The sequence below is a fragment of the Lepisosteus platostomus genome, chromosome 6, assembly GCF_059453375.1.
Source record: "Lepisosteus platostomus isolate fLepPlt1 chromosome 6, fLepPlt1.hap1, whole genome shotgun sequence".
In the NCBI taxonomy this organism is placed as follows: domain Eukaryota; kingdom Metazoa; phylum Chordata; class Actinopteri; order Semionotiformes; family Lepisosteidae; genus Lepisosteus; species Lepisosteus platostomus.
In genome coordinates, this window is record NC_142616.1 from 9,277,170 (window position 1) to 9,301,401 (window position 24,232).

At 45.8% G+C, this 24,232-nt stretch overlaps 1 protein-coding gene across 5 annotated transcripts; it reads right to left on the bottom strand.

Moving 5' to 3' along the window:
• Positions 1 to 1,745: 1,745 nt before the first annotated feature.
• Positions 1,746 to 21,637, bottom strand: LOC148660066 (uncharacterized). Of its 5 annotated transcripts, XR_015939359.1 has the most exons (12): positions 21,446 to 21,637; positions 17,849 to 17,942; positions 15,563 to 15,689; positions 11,779 to 11,904; positions 11,284 to 11,379; positions 8,634 to 8,760; positions 7,254 to 7,369; positions 5,982 to 6,161; positions 4,908 to 5,018; positions 3,516 to 3,563; positions 2,614 to 2,777; positions 2,365 to 2,469 (listed from the first exon to the last, which is right to left on the bottom strand). XR_015939359.1 is itself a non-coding variant. In XM_088634069.1 (11 exons), the coding sequence occupies exons 1-11, from the start codon at positions 21,534 to 21,536 to the stop codon at positions 2,374 to 2,376; spliced, it is 1,212 nt and encodes a 403-aa protein (XP_088490195.1). In that variant the 5' UTR covers positions 21,537 to 21,637; the 3' UTR covers positions 1,746 to 2,373. The 5 variants fall into 5 exon arrangements, 2 of the variants coding, with proteins under 2 accessions (XP_088490195.1, XP_088490196.1); XM_088634069.1 differs by lacking the exon at positions 2,614 to 2,777 and having other exon boundaries at positions 1,746 to 2,469; XM_088634070.1 differs by lacking the exons at positions 2,614 to 2,777; positions 3,516 to 3,563 and having other exon boundaries at positions 1,746 to 2,469.
• Between the last annotated feature and the right edge of the window lie 2,595 nt (positions 21,638 to 24,232).

Genomic DNA, 24,232 nt, shown 5'->3' on the forward strand with positions numbered 1-24,232 from the left:
CCCTTTTCCTGCTTAAACAATGATCTGGTGCTATTTGCTTTGCTAGCCATTGGTTAGACTCCCTCCCTTGCGGCACATCGATAACGATGATAGCCCAAAGAATGGGGAGAGTCCCAGATACTTGCCAGGGTGAAAACGGGACAACAGAATGTCTAAACGCCACATGAAAAATTGTGCTGAAGCAAAGTCTATCAACACACATTCAAGGTGACACACTATCACAACTGACTGTACTGTAGACACTACTAGTGTCACTGCTGTCCATCTCCTCTCACACTCACCCTGAGCTCACCAGCACACACAGTTGATTAACACTGTTAGTACACAATATACATACAGTTAGTGTTAGTGCTGCTGGTCATCTTCTCCTCTATGGATCTGAAATGAGCACACTCACATTGTGCACACCTGAACTTGAAACACGTGATGGACAATTGCGCGTAGCCCTGTCAACAATAAAGCTGATGGCAGTGGTTGTGCATGTTTCTGGGATGTTTCTGGGATGAAGCGTGTGATGTAACGCAGACCATGGCACTCAATCAACAATCAACAGATGTGCTTAAATCAGCCATTTTTGGAAAGTCGGGTGTACCTAACCAGACGGTTAATACCGTTTCTGAGGAATCTGTTGTCGTTAGTTTGCGATTCCCTGTGGTAGGGCTCAAATCGATTGACAAGACAAACAAGGTGACACATGAATCACACCAATCTTGGTATTATGGGATGCATGACTTTTTCCCCAGTGTTTCCTCACTATTTCGGATTGTGTTGTCCGCATAGGGTCCGGAAAGAACTGTTCCATTACAATGGGAGACTTCAATTTTCCTCACGCGCATTTAGAAGAACCATCAGAGTTGTTAGCAGCCGAGACCGAAATTCTCCACACGGCTTTCAGCTGTTCCCTCACTCAGTCTGTCAGAGCCCCTGAAGGAGGGAATGAGGTGAAGGAGTGTGATGAAGAAGGGATATCACAAAGGCCAAGGGACAGAATGGAAGCTTGCCATAATACTGCAATGGAAGCTACAATATATGCAATAATATATGCAATATATAGCTACAGTATTTATATGAGACCTAATACTTCTTACTGATGTTTCATTTAACAAGCTGTTTTTTGCTCTTGCAAACTGGGCCCTTGTAAAGCATCACAGAGATTCTTCCTTTGCCTGATGATGACTTTACTTTTATTTATCACTATTTTTTATTACACTTCAACTTTTTTTATAACACTTGGCTGCTGTGTGTAAACTGCATACGGTAAAGGGCTAGTACCTCATGTTTATGCATTCACTTCTGACTGTAAGGGTGTAACCACTGCACTGTAAATGAGCAGTAGGGTGATTGTTTTCCTACCTTTTGTTTATGCATCTGCTAATGACCTTAAGCACTGGAATAATGAGCCAGGGATGTTACTGTTTTCAGACTGAGATTCCATGCTGCGCTGTTTTAAGATGAAGTGTGGATGCTTAAGGGAATTAGTCTGATTTGTTTTTTTTTTTTAGTTCTGGCACCAATCACAGATGATAACGCGAGAGGTGATGAGACCTAATTCTCTTTCTAAGAGTTTTCCTGCAATGCATGACATAACGAGAGAGCACTGTATTGCTGCATTGAAGGAACACGAAAGGGTGAAGTCAAGTATTTCAGAAAGAAAAATGTGCAATTCTAAATAATGAAAAGGAAATAAATAATGCCCTTATTATGCGGTATATTTTCTTTTTAACCAAGAAAAAACAACAACAGGCCAAAGAAAGACAAAGGTCTGTATTAAGTTGTATTAGCAAAGAAAGGAATGCATACAAAACTATAGTTTTAAATCTGATATACAGATAGACAGAGTCATTGGTTTAATAACTAATGGTTTTGTCCCCACTGAGGGCAGGAAAACCAGCAAGGATGAAATAAGGCTTTTTTCTTCCTGGTGAGAAAAGCTACAGCTCATTTTACAGTAGTAAAAACCCAGCAGACTCACACAGTGGGGAGACAGACATTTAAGAGAAATGCAGACAAACGTCTGTAGAGCACTTGCATTCGTCAGTCTGAAGCCGTTCTTCTGAGGATTAAGCACATGATAATAGGATGGGAGATCACAGAATATCCTTTAATATTAAAGAAAAAAAAGGATAGGGGACACACTGAGTGAAGAAAACACAACAGTGTGGGAGATTGTGCTGGCTTTGGGAGACAGGCGTTGACAGGGAATCTGATGATAATGAACAGACACAGCAGGACAGGAGGGAGAAGGTGACATGATCAATCCAGACTGCACTAGGCCAGTTCATTGGAAACGTTAACGACAGCCGGTGCTCTTCGGGCAGACTCTGCTGGGGTGTGTTGCTGAGGTGCCGATCTGAAGTAAAAGGCGGTGGTGTGTTATTCTGGGTCACAGCTGAGCATCTTTTCCCACAGGAGGCAGGCGGCGGGGAGGTCCTCTGGGCTTGCTACTACACGTCGGTCAGCGGTGGGGTCCTGCAGAGAAGGAGAAGGGGAAGAAAACGAGCTCACAGTCAGTAGAAACATCCTGAACCGCGGGCCTCGAGCTTTGGGCTTGGGGGGGGCTCCTCACCCTCTGTCGGATTCCCCAGGTGTCGTCCAATCAGCGGTTCAGCTTACTTCCTAATTACAAGGGTGTGAATTAAAGCGGTTGATATAAGTAAGCTCTATCGGGGAGTGGGTGAGAAATGGATCTAGGGCTTCAGAGGATCCAGGTGGAAGATGTGTTGTCCTCTGTGTCTGTGAGGCTCTGGCAGAGGGGAATCTTACATTTTTTTTTATTTCTGGTGGGGAAAAAAAAACAATGTGAACAATTTCAGACAGTACAACCACTTGGCACTTGGGTGACAATTAGGAAGTGTTAATACACATGACCAGCTGAGCTGAGTCTGCCCCCCCGAGTCCTCATGTCAATTCATTTATACAGTGCCTTTGGAGGTGAAGATCCTTTACAAAGCACCGTAGGCAGAAATCGGGCGGCATGGTAGCGCAGTGGTTAACATTGCTGCCTTGCAATTCTGGACCCTGGGGGTGGAATTTGGTGTGGAGTTTGCATGTTCTCCCCTTGTTCACGTGGGTTTGCATGTTCTCCCCTTGTTCACAAACCAAAGCCATGCTGGAGGGTTGATTGGCTTCTGGGAAAGCTAGTCCTGGTGCGAGTGTGAGTGTGTCTGTGCCTATACTCGTGTCTGTCTGCCAAGTGATGCACTGGTGTCTCACACGGGGTGTACCCTGCCTTGTGCCTGTTGCTTGCTGGGATAGACTCTGGCTCCCCCCTGACCCTGAGCTGCAAGAAAGGATTAAAAACTGGATGGATGTACATTGAAATCAGTTCATTTACAGCAGTGTAAGAAAACAGACTTGACTGTCTGTGGAGGTGTTTTGAATATTTTCCGTTATTCCCTTTTTGTTTTTTGTTTCCTGTAGTGGATTCTTTTTTTGTGTGCAAGCAATTCCCCGTCTGCCAATCTTTCCTATCCCCTATAGGGGGCGCTGTTGACAAAGCCTTGGCTTTCTCTCACCTTTTGCTCACTGACAGTCATCTCTCCACAGATACTCTTCTGCATTATCTGGAAAGAAACACGCACAGTGCACAGTGATCGGCAGACGGCAAGGCGAGCAGTGCCTGAAACGCAGAGATCAGAGCGGTGCGGCTCTTCTCTCCGGCCCTGCTCAAACTCACAAGGCAATGCACTGGGCCAAGATCAGATGAGTGCCATGGTCAGCCAGCAGCTCTATCAGCCTGGCTAACAGCTGGATGTGAGGTCTCCTGGGAAAGCTCAGGGCGCTCATTCTGTGGTCTGTGTGGGTGCAAGGGCCCCTGTATAGTGATGGGGACACGTTGATGTAAAACAGAAACAGCACTGTCCTTCAGATGACACATAAGAGCGAGGTCCTGACTCTCTGTGGGTGAAAAATCCCAGGGTGTTTCTCGTAAAGAGTAGGGGTGTTACCCCAGTGTCCTGGCCAAATTTCTCCCCTGGTCTTTACCAATCGTAGCCTCCTAATAATCCCCCTCTCTGAACTGGCTTCATCACTCTGCTCTCCTCCCCACTGAGAGCTGGTGTGTAGTCAGAGTACTGGCGCACTAAGGCTGCCATAGTCATTCAGGTCTGGCTACACACTGGTGGTGGTGTTGGGGATTCCCCATTACCTGTAAAACGTTTTGAGTGGAGTGTCCAGAAAAGTGTTATGTAAGTGTAAGGAATTATTATTGTAATGCATACGGCCGACATTACAGGTTGTGCGAGCCGGCTTGCCAGCATGGTGACATCACTGCCCTTCCCTGTGAGTAGCAGGGACCTCAGCTGCTGAGTTGAGGGGAGATCTCCCTTTAGCTGAGCTGGCTGGTTCCCTGTTGAGTGACACTAGAGGCCTGGGTTTGAGTCCCCAGCAGTGGGGTGCTGACCTGAGGTGGCAGTGATACCCACGTGAACCCAAAAGTGCTACAGTATTATTATTATTGCTGTTACTGTTGTTGTGGATAAGAGAACAAGTCGGTGTCTTTAGCAAATGCTCTGGCCTGAGTCAGAAACAGACTGACTGCTGTGACCACCTCTGGCTCCCCCTACTGGGCTGACCTGAAACTCCATTTGAGCCCAGGCAGAGTCTGTACCCTCATGCAATATGGCCAGCAATAACAAGGAAGGCAGATGAAGTAACAACAGCAGTACATAGGAAACACAGGTGAGTATTAAGCTTGCTTGTGTGGATGTGTGATGGTGTGTGTGGATGAGATGTGGCTTCTCGAGAGGTCCTGAGAAGATCACATAGAACTGTAAGACCATAGCAAAGCGAATACAGAGGCCAGGATTTACAGTTAACAATACAGCATCAAAGACCAAAATGACCAAGTTCTCTTACCACAGTAAACGTTCCATTCACAAATGGGTGACAGCGGTGACGGTACTGACCTTCTTGCGCTCCTCTGGAATTTTGGTCACTTGCAGGCACCACAGCATCTTGGTCAGCGCAGCTTCAGAGGTGATGTCAAACCCAGACAGCACACCTGCCTTCTCCAGACCCTGAGGGATAGAAACAGAGGGGTGGACACAGGGACTGAGAGGGAGAATGTCACAATTGTAGTCCCTCCCCCTTAAGGGCGCTCCGGCTCTTTCACTTTTGAGTTGATTTTGTGCACCTGCTCCCCATTCCTGCCTCCCTATAAGAGCCAGACTGGGATCTCAAGCGTCTGGTCCCGTTCCCCCCTTTTCCCCCCGAGCCTCCACCGGATCCCACTCCGGTTTTTAATCCTGTTTGTCCTCGTCTCGGATGGACCGACCAGCTTTGGACTTTTTGCCTCGTCTTGGATTTCCCGTTGGACTCTGTTTTGAATTGTTTGCCCCGGACTCACCCCCCAGAACACCTGCGCACTATGGACACGCCCCCTGTTTTCATTCCCGACTCCTGCATGCTTTTTTCCCCGTGTTTTCCTCACTCATCCCCGGATTGTGTCGTCTTCACAGGGTCCTGAAAGAACGCTTCGTTACAGAGAAGTGTAACACAGCGATAGAGAAATAGAGGAAAGAGACACATGGACAAAGAGAGGAGTTAATAGAGAGAGTAACAGAGGACACAGAACTATGGACAAGGAGGGGAAGAATTAATACACACAAAGAAATAGAGGACACAGACACATGAGACACATGTAGAAAGGGGGAGAGGGGCTAATACTAAGAGAGAGAAACAGGAGGGTGGACACAGAATCCTGGTGGTGAAAGAGGAGTAAATACACAGAGTACAGAGTAAGAAAAACAGACACAGGCCAAGGAACAGAGAGAGAAGATCAATACGGACACAGAGATTCGGGACAGGGCTGTTTACACAGATGCACTGTGATAGAACAAGGAGAGTTACACAGAGACAGAATCATGGACAGCGGGGGATGGATAAAGACACAGGGACAGTGGAAGTTTGGACACTGAGACAGGGACAGTGAGAGAGAAGGGTTGACACGGAAGCTGGTGAGAGACAGCTGGGAGTCGTACCGTTCCAGTCTCGTAGATGGGGCGCACGGAGCCCTTGTAGACCTGCGTGCAGTTGAGGATGAGGACCCCTCTGTCCGTCGCTGCTTTCAGGGCGTCGATGAACCAGTCATCGTCCGGGGCGTTCCCACTACCGTAAGTCTCCAGAATCACCCCTCCATCGCCAGCCAGCACACTTTTCACCTGCAGCGCAGACTGACTTACTCTACAGCACCTGGACTGTCCTACACTACAGTACACCCGTTCATCTTAACCCGCTATGAAAGATCTGTGTGAACTCGGGCTAAAGCAAGCAGAAATGATGGTTGATGACTCCTCTCATCCAGGATGCTGTTTTAAAAATTCACCTCGGGAAGATGCTACTGGTTGAGCAAAACAAAACTGGCACCAGAACAGTTTCTTGACCCTGCTTAAGCAGAACAAACGAACACGGGTGAGGTGTGTGTATATAACTGTGGACCTGTGCATGTTCTTTGAGTGAAGTGGTACATATATTATTGAAGTCTGTCAATAATACAGGACACAGGTGGTTTCCTGGATGAGAGGAGTCATCGACAATCATTTCTGCTCTCTTCTTTGGGAATTATTTAATATTATTGAAGTTGTTCGAGCAGGGAGCTGCCTGAGCTGCAAAGGAACAGGTAAAGGTTTATTCCATGTTGAAAGGAAAAGAAACTAAACACAAAGTTTCGGCAAGGAATAAACCATCACCTATTTATTATTATTATTATTATTATTTGCTGTTTTATAATGCATTGTGCACATTTTGAGAAAGTGTTTTCTATTGTACTGTACATGACCCAAGAGAACAGCACACATTGGTATCCCAATGTAGATGTACGTAAGGCCAATAAACTCTCTCTCTCTTTCTACGTTTTTGCACCAAAACACCAGACCAAATCCTCCGTGCATGTAGTGTGCTTGACAAATAAAGTGATTCTGAGGCTGACATTGTTCCACTCATGCCCAGTATTACTGTACAACACTGACGTGTGGAACAGTACTGGCTTAACACTAACGTCTTGCCCTCTAAACTGTGACACACCCACCTTCCAGCGCAATGACCCCAGAAAGTGACAGCAACAGGACAGCTCGTTATGTCCTCCATGTCATATAAACAGGGACTTGCATCTTCGATGGGGAGTTATTTCCAGTATCGGGAGACAAATCCCAAACCGGAGTGCAACATCTGGACAGCAGGGACAGAGGGAGGAAGCAGAGGGAATAACTTCTGGAAGAGGGACAACAGTGTGGGACTCGAGCTCTGACACTCACATAGGACTTCTGGATCCCGGGGAACAGACGCAGGACCCTGACGTCGAAACTCTTGACCTTCAGAGGGGTGAGTGGCAGAGAAGATTCCCCGCTGTCCAATGGGGGTTTGGCATTTACTGTAACGCAGACACAAGAGCCCAGAGGGAGAAGACCAGGGGTTGCCAGTGGAAGCACTCAGCTGCTGGTATAAGACAGCGTCGACCTGCACAGACCCTCGCTGACATCCCCCCATCTGTGTTCTAACCTCTTCTAACAATTCAATGACTGGGGGGTCACTGGAGCCTATCCTGGCCAGCCACAGGCACAAGACAGGGATCACCCTGGACAGGACGCTAGTCCAGCACAGGGCACACACACACAAAGACTCACAATCTCACACCAGGGCCAGTTTTCCCAAAAGCCAATTAACCCACCAGCCTGTCTTTGGACTGGGGGAGGAAATCGGGGCAGTTGGAGGAAACCCACATGAACATGGGGAGAACACGCAAAGTCCACACAGACAGCTCCCCAGGTCTGGCATTGAACCTGGGGCCCCAGCACTAAGAGGCAGCAAAGCCAACTGCTGTGCCCTTCGCTGATACTCCCCAAGGAAACGGACGATCTCTTTCTTTCCCGGGAGCATGGGGAGAGCAGTTTTGGAAAAACTTCTCATGCTCCCTGGATAAATGTCACCACGACACCCCTGGTGTCTACTTCCTCAGTTTGTAAAGTAACTTATAAATGCCCAAAACACCACTTCCACCACAAACTCCAAAATGCTGATCTATTTGGCCGGACTAGATGGTACCCACTAGACCCTGAAGCAAACAGACAAATACACCTGCAAAGGAACAGATAAAAGGTTATTCCACGCTGAATAGAAGAGCTGTGGAGCCTTCTTCAGGTGTGAGGGAGAGAAGAAAACCGTCAGTAGATAAAGCAGGGGAGAACAGAAGCCGGGAGTGGAGAGGAGGCAGGAGCAGGAGAGGAGCAGAATCAACACAGACAGGGGGTGTGAAGTCGCGAGAAGAGAGGAGTGAAGTCCAAACCTAATAATCCCCATCTCTGAACTGGCTTCATCACTCTGTTCTCCTCCCCACTGAGAGGTGGCATGTGACGAGAGCACTGGTGCATCATCCAGGTGGGGGCTGCACACTGGTGGTGGTAGTGGGATTCCCCATTACCTATAAAGTGCTTTGAGTGGAGTGTCCAGAAAAGCGCTATATAAGTGTAAGCAATTATTAATTATTATTAATTAATTAAAAACCTGCAGATGAATAGAGAGGATTGGAAGGAAACGAGCCTGTCGTGGAGCGAAGGGGGAAGGTGTCGTCCTAGTTTCAGGATCATTTTGGTTTTTCCAAAAGCCACACGCCGGCAGGAGGAAACGGGCGAGCTCACCCTTGATGGTGACCCCCATCTCCACCAGGGGCTCGGCGTTCGGGGAGCTGAAGGCGTCGAAGGAATCACAGTCGTACTTGGTCACGCGGTTCCCTCTGAAGAGCTTGTGGTTGAACAACACGGACACCTGGGATCGGGCAGGGAAACCCATCTTGCCGACATCAATCAATCAATCAAGGTTTATCAAGGCACGAACAGAACAGCATACAGCAGTGCTGTTGGCAATGAAATGCTTTATCCGCAAGCTCGTTAAGAGGGACAGAAGAGTAAAAGGACAGACGTTTATAGGAATTAGGTTAAGATTAGGATACAATAAACTATACAATTGCAATTTACAATCCATTTTACATATTGTGCGAAAGTAACACAAGGAGATATGGTTGGACAGGAGGTATTAAGCACTGTTCATATGTGTCCTGAGAGTGCAAAGTGATGGGAGGGTGGTATTCAAGTATTGAAGGTATTCCAGTACTGTAGGTTGCTATTCGCCAGCAGCTGTTTGGGTAACAGCAGGTGTCTGCTGTGGTCGGCTGTTTAGCAGTCTTATTGCCTGGGAGAAGAAGCTGTTTCGAAGCCTGTTGGTCTTGGTCTGTATACTTCAGTATTGTTTTCTGGATGGTAGTGGAGAGAACAAGGTCCCTGAGGACAGACCTGGCCTTCTTGTTGGGTTCATCTCACAGAGTAGATATCCTCGATGTTCGGTAGCGCAGCCGGTAGTGTTTTGAGCCAGTTTCACCTCCAACTGGAGTGCCTTGTGCTCTCGGGCGGAGCGGTGACCGTACCAGGCAGTGATGCAGCCCGTTAGGATGCTTTCAGTGGTGCACCTGTAGAAGTTGGAAAGGATGTGTGATGGCATGCCGAACTTCTGATGTTCAGAGAGAGGTTGTTGTCCTGACACCATGCTGTCAGCGTTTCTACTTCCTCCCTGTACGCGGACTCATTACCATTCGTGATCAAGCTGATGATCGTTGTATCGTCCGCAACCTCAATGCTGGAGTTTGTTTTGTTCCTGGCGACGCAGTCGTGGGTGAATAGAGTAGAGGAAAGGGCTGAGCACAGCCGTGGGGGAGGCCGGTGTTCAGAATTAAGGTGGAATGTGTATTTGTGCCGACTCTCACCACCTGTGGTAGAACCATCAGAAAGTCCAGGATCCAAATGCAGAGAGCAGAGATTAGTCCTAGGTCCCGGAGCTTGGTGATAAGCCTTGAGGGTACAATGGTGTTGAATGCTGAGCTGTTATCAACAAACAGCATTCTCACATACGTTCCTTTCTTATCCAGGTGTGAGAGGGCAGTATGGAGGGCAGTGGCAATGGCATTTTCAGCTGATCTGTTTCATCTGTATGCAAATTGCAGTGGGTCTAAGGTGTCAGGCAGTGAAGAGGTGATGTGTGCTTTGATCAGCCGCTCGAAGCATTTCATGATGACTGATGTGAGTGCAACAGGGCGGTGATCATTCAGACAGCTGACTCTGGTTTTCTTGGAGATCGGGACAATGGTGGTTTTCTTGAAGCAAGAGGGGATTGTGCATTGAGTGAGGGAGAGATTAAACATGTCCCTGAAGATGTCTGCCAGTTTGACCTACACAGACCTCCAGGACATGACCAGGGATAGCGTTGGGGCCAGGAGCCTTGCGTGGATTAGTCTTTTTAAAGACTTTGTACACGTCAGCTCGGGAGAGACAGTGGGTATTCCCCCTGGTTTACTGGGATTTCCTTCGCTGGGTCTGTGTTATAAACTTTGAACCGTGCGGATAATGAGTTTCGTTTCGTAGTCTGTGATGGTGCGGATCCCGATCCATATTCCGAGTGTCCCGGTGATAGTGCGATTCCAGTTTTACCCTGTAGTTATATTCGGCTTTTCCGAGATCGGATCTGGATTTTCTGTATGTGTCCTTGTCTCCAGAGTTGAAGGCGGATGTCCATGCTCTGAGTTTAGCTTGTACTTCGCCATTTACCCACGGTTTTTGATTTGGGTATGTGCGAACAGTGATCCTGGGGACAACATCTTCTATGCATTTGCTTATGTAGCCAGTAGTACTATTAGTCCAGGTTAATCTCATTCCAGGCAGCTTCGCGAAAAATCCGCCAGTCAGTGATGGCACAGCATGTACGGTAGACATATTTTGCCTCTTGTAGAGCACATTGTATTTAATGTTTCTGGAGAACGATTTATATCGTCTCATATTTCAACTACATGGAGAAGTACTGTATGTGATATACTATGAGAAACTATAAGCCTGCCAAATCTATCTAGTCAGTATTTAACTGGTAACCCTGCTTTGTGTTCAATGGGTTTGAAGACGTTGATACACACTTCAAACTCCATGTGGAGTATTAATATGTAGGTGGCGGAAGATCGGTGTGCCTGCTGTTTTTTTTATGTTCCATCTAAGCTCTTTGATAATCACTCTTGCCAGCAGATCTTATTACTTGGTCGTCTGGCTTGTTGAGGCATTGTTGACCTTTTCTCTGCTCGCTAGAAAATTGAAACCCATGACTAAGTACGGGACTGGAACACAGACCGGGAGGACACCGGATGAAGCTGCACCATTTGCATTATTCTCGAAAAAGCCTTTGCATCGTCTAGGGTGAAAGATCAGAAGACGGACAGATGGGAAGAGTTTGTAGGGCATAGATTATGCCTCTCACCAGCTGCAGCGCGGGGTCCTGACAGTAGCAGCCGGCGATCATCAGTGCCCCCAGGATGTTGTCCACAGCATCACTGCGCGGCTCAAACAGGGACCTCTGTCCAGATCACACGCAGACACACACACAGGACACAGTTAGTGAGCCAGACAGAAGTCCTGGCTCTGCAGTATTACTGACCTCACAGAGGAACCTGCTCCAAACTCCAGAATTATAGAACAGCAGTAGCTTTTAACGGTCTTTCATTTTCAATTCATTCCAGAAATAACATATAAACACCAACGTGTTCCTCCATTAACAACTTCTCACTCACTGGAAGTCCGAGACTAGATGGGACTAGAAGTCCCCTACTATGTCCAACCTCCTTCTCAAAAATCCCTACAAACAAATATGCTCAAAATGCCTAGATAATATTGACAATGACCTTTGAACTCTGTTACAGTGAGAACTTGCAAGCAATTATCTTCAGTACTTCGAAGAGAAAAGGAGGCCTCGTACCTGGGCTCCTGTGACCACCACTGGCTTCTTCAGCCCCTGCAGCAGGAAGGACAGAGCGGAGGAGGTGTAGGCCAGAGTGTCCGTGCCGTGGAGGAGGACAAACCCATGATACTTACTTGCATTTTCCTAGAGGAGAGAAGAGTCCCAGGAGAGTCCACCTAGGTAAGTACACACTCTGACACCTGCTACAGTACAGTGCATGAGGGGAGCAGTTTCTCTAGTCAGAGCAGTGCACAAGAGAGAGACAGCAGTGACACTAGTAGTGTCTACAGTACAGTCAGGTGTGACAGTGTGTGTGCTGGTGAGTTCAGGGTGAGTGTGAGAGGAGAGGGAAAGCAGTGACAATAGTAGTGTCTACAGTACAGTCAGGTGTGACAGTGTGTGTGTGTGTTCTGGTGAGTTCAGGGTGAGTGTGAGAGGAGAGGGACAGCAGTGACACTAGTAGTGTCTGCAATAGTCAGGTGTGACAGTGTGTGTGCTGGTGAGTTCAGGGCAATATTTAGGCAATATCTAGCACAATTCACAGATGCAGTTTATTTACAGTTCTCCCAGTCCCCCACACCCAAAAACAAAACCCCAAAAAGAAACCAAACTAATTCTCCAAATGAAGATAAATCCTTATTGCTTTCCCTCTGTTTTCAGTCACACTACCTGATATAACAACCATCAACAACCAACTCCATTTTAGGCTGAGGAGCCAGCTTAAATAGCTTGTAAGCCCCTCCCCCTCTGGAACAAACCATTTCTCCAATTCGAAGTGGTTTTTCCCATTTCCTTAAATAACCCTTGAGAAGTGGGGGTTAGGTTTGGCCTTCTGAGGCCACCATAGGCTGACCCACCCTTGAAGTAGTGACACCAAACAAACAGTGAGTATCATCCTTTGAGAGCGCTCTCCATTCACACCACAGTACTCACTCATACCTGTGTTTAAGTATGTGAATGTATATGAAATTAAGTATGTTTATGTATGTGAATGTATATGAAATTAAGTAATACGAGTTACTAGTCAAGCCCTGAGTGTGCACCCTCCGGAATTTATCTAGCAAACGCTCAATGGAAGGTGTATGAATGTTGTATTTTCTGTACTATCTGTACCTCTTGACAGGCTCATTTGTCACAGGGAGAGAATTTGAAAGTTCTACCATTTACATAAAATCTGTCCAAGCAAGACCTTCAAATAGTTACATTTAATGTTAATGGAGTACTTAACCCTATTAAGAGAAGTAAGATTTTGTCTAAAATGAAGAAAGGGGCTCAGATTGTTTTTTTTTTTACAAGAAACACTAACTGTATTGGAACATGAGAAATTAAGGATGATTGGTTTCTCAAAAATCTATTTCTCTTCATATAAATCTGGCAATAGGAGAAGTGTGGCTATACTGATATCTCAAAAGGTTCAATTTGAGTTGCTTACAGAAGTTAAAGATAAGGAGGGGAGATATGTATCATTATTGGGGGAAAATGGAAGGGGAATTACTAATGCTGCTTAATGTATATGCCCCACCTGGTAGTGATTTTAATTATTAAAAGATGTTTGATTTGATGGTTAATGCACAAGGGATACTGATTTGTGGAGGTGTTTGGAATGTGCGTCTTAACCCCAGGCTTGATTCTACAAATATATCTTCTCACAGGGCTAAGTCATTGCATAAAAAGATTAATGTACTGATGGGGGAAATGGGAATAATAGATCTTTGGAGAGATTTCTATCCAATGGGGTGAGATTACACTCACTATTCCTTCCCTCATTCAGTATATTCCAGGATTGATTATTTTTTTATACACAAGAGAGATACACATAGGATTCAACATTGTGATATTGGTAGAATTGATTTTTCAGACCACGCTCCTATGTCATTGTCCATACGATTAAGTAATAATCGTTGAAATACAACATGGAAGATGAACTATCCACAATGTAAAGCACAGATAAAACAAGAAATAAAAATAGTTTTGGAGGAGAATGATAATGGGGAAATGGGACCAGGGATGATATGGGACATATTAAATGCCCCCATCATGGAGAGAGGCCATCATCTCAGTTATCCCTAAGGAGGGGAAAAATGGATAAGATTGTGGATCGTTTAGACCAATCTCAGTCCTTAATGTGGATTATAAAATTTATACAGCAATACGGACTAAATGAATTGAAAAGATTCTCCTTCATTTGATACACTATGATCAAACAGGGTTTATTCAAGATAGACAAACCCATGATAACATTTGACGCACATTGCATATCATGAACCATATACAGCAATATAATTTAGAAACGTCTTTGATGAGCCTAGATGCTGAGAAAGCTTTTGACTCTGTGAGGTGGAAATACCTCTACAGGGTCTTACGTACAGTAGGTTTGGTTTTTGTGAAAATATCAAAGCTATTCAAACCTTATTATAGACCAACGACTAATTAAAATAGTTATCTGATAGTATAACTTTAGAACAAGGGACTAGACAAGGCTGCCCTTTGCCTCCATTGCTTTTTGCTCTCTATATAAAGCCACTAGCCCAGTGGATAAGGCAAAATAAAAGGTATTTCTATACAAGAGAATGAGCTCAAGATAGCACTATACGCAGATTGTTTTGTTATATCTGGAGGATCCCACTAGTTCATTTCTAGAAGTAATGAAACTCTTAGATAGCTTTGGCTATCTAACAATTAATTATGGACCCCCTTATAATTAAAGCAGATATATTGAAATGGAACCTAATCCCCTTTATGAGTTTCAGTTCTAGAATTGAATCTGTAAAAATGAATCTATTGCCTTGATTACTCTTCCTATTTCAAGCTCTCCCTGTAGAAGTCTCTGAAAAACAATTTTCAGAATGGGATAAGATGATTTCTTGATTTATTTGGCAGGGGAGAAAACCTAGAACTAGATTCAAAACATTGCAACTTTCAAAAGATAAAGGGGGTTTGGCTTTACCAAATGTGAAAGATTATTTTTATGCATCTCAAGTTAAACCTCTCATTAATTCTTGTAATCCAGAATATCAAGCCAGATGGAAAGATATTGAATTATCCCTCGTAAATAGCCCCCCAATTCAGGCATTATTAGGTCATAGGAATTTAGACAAAATTACTGAAAAAATATTCAATCTATAGAAAAGGTTTCAACTAAGGACATGGAATACGATCACAAAAGAGTATAATTTAGGTGAGGCAGTAAAGATACTCAGATGGTGCTCCTATGATACAGAGTTTAAACCAAATAAATTGGATAATAGATTTAAAATTTGGATCACAAAAGGAATAACTGCATTTTGTAATATAATGGAGAAGAATCAGTTGCAAAGTTTTCAATATCTAAAGGAGAAACTTCTGGAGAGAGTTTTGCTGGAAAAACATTGTTCGATTTTTCATTACTGTGGGTCAGAAGGCGCACCATACTGAGGAAAACTCTAAGTGTTGGAGACAGTGTGGAAGCCAAGGTAATCATTGGCATATATTCTGGAACTGCCCTAAAATAAGGCTTTCCTGGAAGGAGTTGCATGAGAAACTATATTTGAAAGGAATGCACCCTTTACATTTGAGGCTTTATATTTTGGTAAACTGGATTTTGATTGGAGGGGAACTGATGAATACTTGTTCGGAATCCTCATATCAGCAGGGAAGAAAGCTAAAACAAAAAAAAAGTGGCTTCTCCCAGAATTACCAACAATGAATGGCTGGATTGAATATAAAAGGAAAAATATATAATGGAAAAAATTACATTTTCACTAAAATTCACCCAGCGCCTTACAATCATTCTGAAAAGTTAACAGTTTGTTAAAGGGGTTACCTGAATTTTGGAGGCAAATTTGTCCCAGAGCTCAGGAGTGATCTTGGAGGAGTCAATGGGCTTTTCCTCCTCCTCGACTTGGTAACGAACTTGAACCTTCCCAGGACACTCATTGGTGACCTTTTTCCTGTGTGAAGATGGTAGAGTGATGAAGATGATGATTATAACTTCTGTCTTCTCACCCTGCTGGAATAGACCGAGCGAGATGATGCTTATGAATCATTTACAAAACGTTCTTCAAAGGTGACCTCACTTTGTTGACCTCAACCAGGCTCACTGAGGTGGACACGGCACACACGATTTATGATATATGGCTGACAGCTCATCCTTCAGGTGGCCAGGTAATGGGATGCACTATGTTGGCATGCTGGAGGTTCAGTCCTGTTCTTCCTGGACTAATCTGTAGGACATCCTGTTTGACTATGCCAGTCTGTTTCATATGGTTCTCAAAACTGACAGATTCAGTTCAGGACTCCAGGCCAATCATGTTATTTCACTGATGAGCATTTGTGTAGGATTTTCGTGGTTTTATGTATTTATTTTTTCAGGCACGGTCAAGATGTTACAGTGCTTACTGGGTTTTCTATGTTTTTCGATGCGGCAGTGAATCAGGAATATAACATGAGTTATATTTGCATTTTCTGGTGTGCGTGGGAGTGCTATTCTAGTTCAAAGGGTCAGTATTGTTACTAAGGAGTGGTTATAAAAATAGAAATTCCAGAAAATACTGAAATCGATAATAAGAAATTAAAATGATCCTAACAAAATTTGTAAAGACATGGCAAGGATATACCCGAGCGGTTGGTCTAATGAGAGGCACTTTAAATCTCGGGTCTCTGACAGAGTTCTGGCAAAGAAGTAATAAATCAGGCAAATGGCGATAAACAAATATTTAATAACAATAGCTCAACCTAATCAACATATAACATACAAGTTACCCTATTTATAAACAAATCTCAGAGGCCTACGTCCTGACCAGCCAGAAATACAGCAGAATGCTGCTGAGTATTCAGAAATTCTATCTGACACCTAAAAAGCCAACAAAAGAGATAAACCGGTGTACTAAATTATACAGACACAACCCAGAGCTAAATCTTTCTTCTTATAAATCCAGCTACTTCAAACTGAATGGGACCCTATCTCTCTATTCTAAAAAATGCATACACCAACCAAGAGAGAACATTTGTAGCCCGAGAAATCCTTAAAAAAAGAAATCTGGGTTTCCTAAAATAACAGAATGGCAAGCTCTTGTAAAATAAGGTTCAGCTACAGTCTGGATTTTAAGGTTAATTCGAACATGGTCCTCTCGCCTGGCACACTACTCCTCCTCTCACCCTTGGTGTCTGCCTACCAGTCTTCTATCCTGGGTTTCTCACTGATGAAGACACTTAATGATTTATCAAGGAGTTGATTAGGGTAAACAAGAAGATTCATTTCAGTCTATGGTCTCTACAGATCTACAAACACCTCAGTCTTCTATCATCATATCAATGTTATGAGACATATAACTGAATCTTTCCTAATTCATATTTTAGAACACAACTACTGCAAGACTGCTCACTTGAAGCATTTGGTTTTGGTCTCGATTCTTTGGTTTGATTTTGGTCTGGCAGTGTGGGTCACAACACAGTTATGGGCTACCATTCCTCTCAGCTAGCCAGGTATGTGGAAATGGGTCTGTTTTTTTCATATTTCCTGAACTCAGTTCGCACTTAGTGTTTAAGCACTTGTTCTGTTGCTGTAGAGGCACTTAACATTTTTTTTTTACATTCTGTCTTCATCCTATTGATTATGCTATCCATTTGACATCCCTCATTTCATTCTCTTAAGAGCTTAAGAGCCTGATGGGATTATACCAACTGTTCCAAAAGGAACAAGATGTTATTCCTAGGATGTTAACAAAACTCTTCCTGGTGAGACAGAGCAAGGACCAGCTGACTGGATGATTAGAACTGCTTTATGCAGTGTCTATCCATGAAAAAATCCAAACCAATAACGGATCGATAATTTTTACATATCCCCCCTGCAAGCCCATAGAAACGAGTTTAAATTTGTTTCTCGAAGACTCGAAGATCATGCAATGGCAACTTGTGGGGTTAAATAGTATGTAGGGGATTGTTAATGGGTTAAATACCATGGATGTAAAACATCCATGTTTTTTTCTAACAAACTTTTTGAAAGCAATTTTGAACAACCAAATAATACCACAGTAAAATAAGGCACTTTTGAGAGTGATGATTTGAATCGCTCTTGCCACAATTCGTAAGCATGCTGATGTCATCTTACGGTAAAATAAACCAGCTCTTCTCCTCCTTTTCGAAGATTTCGGGATGTCTGTGGAATTCCTTGGAGAAGTCGCCTTTCTGTCCTGGCACATACCCTGGAACACAAGAACCATGCCCTTTGACCCCCTGGTTTTCAGTTCTCTGCTCTCCATCCACAGGACAGAGCGTGGGGAGGGGGCTGATTGGAAAGTCAACCCCCCTTCAGTCTTTACAAAGGGATCATCCGAGTGCCGGCAGTGAGGTGGCCTGGGATAACTCAGGGTCCAAAATGCAGACTTGGAAAGAAAGCAGAGCTGGACATACCAGTTGTTCTAACTAAATAAGAAACTCATCTGTTTTAGATGAGGGATGCAAGTTCTTTGGTCATGCCTGGATAACCGGATAAACTAAGAACGCCCAGCCGACAAGTGTGGGAGACCAGGAAACTAAATGAATCAGCTCTTGGTCTCTGGAAGTTGACCACGTGGACTGGCAAGGTTATGTAATAAACCGGTTCTCGATGCTTCAGAATTCAGGTGGCTATTTCATTCCAACAATCTCTGCTGTGCAAGGAAAAAATTACACTAGATCACTTATTACCAAGTTACTGATTAGGCACACCGAGATCAAGGTTCCTCCATGTTTACACGTTTGTCATCAGGCACTGTTGGATTTAAACTTATGCTACAACACCACAGGCAAAAAAGGAAAATAACCGAATGGGGTCTGCTGCCAATGACGTCTTCATTCCCTCCTCCTCTTTCTTGGTCTTCTCGTCTTCTTCTCTTTTTAGGTAACCTGCCCTGCCTGCACCATTGCCTATCCATCACTGAGGTCATGTTTACAATGTGAGATACTGTCACACTCCCTCCCGCCAACACCGACTCTCCTCCTCCCGCACTGTCACACTCCCTCCCTCCGGCACGACTCTCCTCCTCCCGCACTGTCACACTCCCTCTCTCCAACACCGACTCTCCTCCTCCCGCACTGTCACACTCCCTCCCTCCGGCACGACTCTCCTCCTCCCGCACTGTCACACTCCCTCACCTCCGGCACGACTCTCCTCCTCCCGCTCTGTCACACTCTCTCTCTCCAACACCGACTCTCCTCCTCCCGCACTGTCACACTCTCTCTCTCCAATACCGACTCTCCTCCTCCGGCTAGACTCTTCTCCTCCCGCACTGTCACACTCTCTCTCTCCAACACCGACTCTCTTCCTCCCGCACTGTCACACTCCCTCACCTTTGGCACGACTCTTCTCCTCCCGCACTGTCACACTCTCTCTCTCCAACACCGACTCTCCTCCTCCCGCACTGTCACACTCCCTCTCTCTCCAACACCGACTCTCCTCCTCCCGCACTGTCACACTCCCTCACCTCCGGCACGACTCTCCTCCTCCTGCACTGTCACACTCCCTCACCTCCGGCACGACTCTCCTCCTCCCGCACTGTCACACTCCCTCACCTCCGGCATGACTCTCCTCCTCCCGCACTGTCACACTCTCTCTCTCCAACACTGACTCTCCTCCTCCCGCACACACAGTCTCTCTCCAACACCGACTCTCCTCCTCCCACACTGTCACACTCTCTCTCTCCAATACCGACTCTCCTCCTCCCACACTGTCACACTCTCTCTCCAACACCGACTCTCTTCCTCCCGCACTGTCACACTCCCTCACCTTCGGCACGACTCTTCACCTCCCGCACTGTCACACTCCCTCACCTCCGGCACGACTCTCCTCCTCCCGCACTGTCACACTCTCTCTCTCCAATACTGACTCTCCTCCTCCGGCACGACTATCCTCCTCCCGCACTGTCACACTCTTTCTCTCCAACACCGACTCTCTTCCTCCCGCACTGTCACACTCCCTCACCTTTGGCACGACTCTTCTCCTCCCGCACTGTCACACTCTCTCTCTCTCCAATACCGACTCTCCTCCTCCCGCACTGTCACACTCCCTCTCTCTCCAACACCGACTCTCCTCCTCCCGCACTGTCACACTCCCTCATCTCCGGCACGACTCTTCTCCTCCCGCTCTGTCACACTCCCTCTCTCTCCAACACCGACTCTCCTCCTCCTGCACTGTCACACTCCCTCCCTCCGGCACGACTCTCCTCCTCCTGCACTGTCACCCTGTCACGACTCTCCTCCTCCCGCACTGTCACACTCTCTCTCTCTCCAACACCGACTCTCCTCTTCCCGCACTGTCACACTCCCTCCCTCCGGCACGACTATCCTCCTCCCGCACTGTCACACTCCCTCACTTCCGGCAGACTCTCCTCCTCCCGCGCTGTCACACACCCTCACCTCCGGCACGACTCTCCTCCTCCCGCACTGTCACACTCTCTCTCTCCAACACCGACTCTCCTCCTCCCGCACTGTCACACTCCCTCACCTCCGGCACGACTCTCCTCCTCCTGCACTGTCACACTCTCTCTCTCCAACACCGACTCTCCTCCTCCCGCACTGTCGCACTCCCTCACCTCCGGCACGACTATATCTCCTGGTTGTTTCAGCATGGACTGCTGGGCTCTGATCGCAGGAACCTCCTGGAATTCTTCCACAGTCTTAAACGGCAGATTTGAGAGACCTGCACGCATCCAGTTAACTTACACCCTGCTGAGCACGTAAGGACGAGTCAAACCCCTTACAGATTTAGAAATCGTGAATATATGCAGAGGTGTTACTGGACCAGAAGTATTAGAATTCATTTCTCCCAGTTTGAGAAACCCGATGAATAGGACAGGCAACTAGATGGCAGCACAACCATAACCAAGACGTGCCATAGCAAAAAGCAATGAGCTTTAATATCACATGATTTTTAGAAACGGGGATTATTTGCCATCTTTTATGGGGAAAAAAATGTTTTTTTCTTGACTAATTGGAAACCCCCCACCTGTTAATCCACTCAGGCCTTTGCTACCAGCCTGCCTGGAGAACAGGAGGAGGGGGTGGCAGCTGAGATCAGGTCACTGTTCCCTCTGCAGCACACACAGCAGGCGGACCCCAGCCTGGAGGAGTGGCAAGACACTCAGGCAGAGACACGGACTGTGCCTTTCACACAAGCGCAGGACAGCCCCTCTCTGAGGGAAGATCTTGGAAATCATCTTAATAGTCAACAGGTAGCACGCCTGCCCACTGGACCAGAAACTTCAAACCAGTGGAACAGAGCAGAGACATTTTATTGTTCTTTTGCTGTAACAGGGATCTGTACATGGTAGACAATCTGAAAAAACAATCACGTATACCCACAGAAAAAGAGGAGGTATGCCATGAAAATAACAGCAGAACACAATCTTAACATCGAAAGGCGCTTCGTTTAATTTTGCCCGATGTTGATGTTTAAACGGCAGATTGAGGAAAAATCCCGCGGAATGAGGATACATAGCTGATCACAGAGCTGCGATCGTTCTGATCTATAAAATGGAAATACTGGACTGTCCTGCAGCATGGCAATGCTGGTCATTGCTTTGATGCACACATCACAATAATACAGCATATAGAACTCCTTCCCAGTGTCCTCTACAAATTGAAAGAAAAGCATTACAGTCCACCTTCAGCATGCCGTTCCGCAACTGCCTACTGGATCGCTTAACAAGAACAGTGGCATTACTCTTACCAGCCGACCCGGGCACCATGCCCACAGTGCCCCCGGTGTACAGGACCAACACCTTCTGGATCTGGGGAGCAGGACTCGGGGTCTCTGCCATCGTCCTGGCTGCAGTGAGGATGCCTGGAACCCGGCAGCGCACACTGCCTCTCCTTCGGGAATGTGCCACTGTCAGCCTCACTCACCCCCCTCTCCTCCTCCTCCTCCTCCCTACTGAGCAACACTTTCTGTTTCACTTTCACAGGACAATCTTCCTTAGTTTCTCGAGGCATTGCTGCTTTCACTGATTGTTCTATAGCCTCTATCAAAAGGGTGACACACACTCTGTTTCTGTATTGTGGATCGAGACACGACACTGGGAAATGTGCTGCTTCTTGAGATTAGCTGTACGTAATTATAGTCACATGTTTAATTGGCATTTTTATTTCCTTTTTTTTTGGGGGGGGGGGATTTAAAAAATCCATCTGACCCCCGATTGCAGGACAGGTTGAAGGCTCATATCTCCAGGTTGCTTCAGCATCGACTGCTGGGCTCTGATCGCAGGAACCTCCTGGAATTCTTCCACGGTCAAAAACAGCCGATTTGACAGACCTGCACGCAGCACCTGCACGCATCCAATTCACTTACACCCTGCCGAGCACGTAAGGACGAGTCAAACCCCTTACAGATTTAGAAATCGTGAATATATGCAGAGGTGTTACTGGACCAGAAGTATTAGAACTCATTTCTCCCAGTTTGAGAAACCCAATGAATAGGACAGGCAACTAGATGGCAGCACAACCATAACCAAGATGTGCCATAGCAAAAAGCAATGAGCTTTAGTAGCACATGATTTTTAGAAACAAGGATTATTTGCCATCTTTTATGGGAAAAAAATGTTTTTTTCTTGACTAATTGGAAACCCCCCACCTGTTAATCCACTCAGGCCTTTGCTACCAGCCTGCCTGGAGAACAGGAGGAGGGGGTGGCAGCTGAGATCAGCTCATTGTTCCAGCAGCACACACAGCAGGCGGACCAGCTCTCAGTGGGGAGGAGAGCAGAGTGATGAAGCCAGTTCAGAGAGGGGGATTATTAGGAAGCCATGATTGGTGAAGGTCAGGGGGAAATTTGGCCAGGACACTGGGGTTACACCCCTACTCTTTTCAAGAAACACCCTGGGATTTTTAATGATCACAGAGGGTCAGGACCTCGGTTTTATGTCTCATCTGAAGGACAGCGCCTGTTTACAGTATAGTGTTATAGTGACCCCGTCACTATCCATGACTGGGGTTGCCCTCCCATCCATCCAGGACATTTATGACAGAGGGTGCTCGAGGAAAGCTCTAAGTATCATCAAAGACCCCACACACCCCAGCTACAGACTGTATGACCCTCTGCCATCTGGAAAACGGTACCGGAGCATTCGGGCCCTGACTACCAGACTCAGAGATAGTTTTTACCCCCACACTATTAAACTCCCAGCCTCTCTCACTCTCACCTATGATCTGAACCTCACAGTGCCTTCTTTCTTTCCAAAAACTCACACATTGAAAATCTCTCTCTACCTTACATGTCAAAAAGCTCACTCCCCATAATTTCTATCCTTTTATTTCATTCTGTTGATGCATGTTTTTGCACATCTGATGTTGTTTTTGCACATTACCTGTTGTCTCTGTCTTTCTTTTATTATACAATTGTATTGTTGTTGGTTTTTTTTGTACTATGTATCGTCTGAGAGCTACAGTAGCTAAATAGCATTTTGTTTTACCATATACCTGTATATGAGTATAATGACAATAATCTTGAACTATACTGGGGCATTAGGACCCACACAGACCGCAGGTTGAGCGCCCCCTGCTGGCCCTACTAACACCTCTTCCAGCAGCAGCCTCAGCTTTCCCAGGAGTCTCCCATCCAGGTACTGACCAGGCTCACACCTACTGAGCTCTTGTGGATTTCACGTTGTGAGTTGCAGGGCGGTATGGCTGCTGGCTATAAATAAAATGTCATGCATGGAGAATGTGTGTGATAGTCAAGAGATTCCAAGAGAATAGGAAAATATTGCGTGTGCTATTTAGTCAGGGTCACCGAGGAAAGGATAGAGAAGTACCTCTGACACATTTTTGAACGTTCAAAGTTAGAAAGCAGCAATTAAAATACTACTTCAGAAGATTGATTAGTCCCATTATGAGTTCAAGTAAACCATAACATGGAGAACTATAAGCAGACCACACTGGGAGTCCCAAGCAGGGACAATGGAACACAGAAGTCACAGTCCAGCTCAGTGAAGGTATGAGATGAGTTTTAATTTGTGCCGAAAAAGACCATTTCAGGACAACACTGAGAGAAGACACAAGGTGCATCCCCCCTCACTGTCCTGAACTCCAACAGTGTTACCAAGAGTTTTATAGTCCGACTACAGCCATGGTCAACCCATGTTATGACAATGAATCGGGGTTTATGAGTGCCCATTACCAATCGTACTGGACTTCCACTTATGGCACAGTGGCTATTCCAGATAACGTTATCCCCGGCTTTGCAGAAGCTGCATGTGACATCAAACAGCAAATTGTCATAAGCAGGAAGTCTAGCATTTCATCCCACACTTGGAAAGAAAATGAAATCTGGCCCCACAAGGGAACCAGTGAACCGCAGGCTGTGGGAAGAAACAGAAACAAAAAAATTGTTCATCAAAATATGATGGTTAACCAGGAGCAGGGATCTCCACCTCTACCTTACGGGATAACCATTTTGCAGATTTGGAGACAGATAATAGCAGGCTGTCGCCACCTGCTGGAGAACTCCTGAAACAGCAGC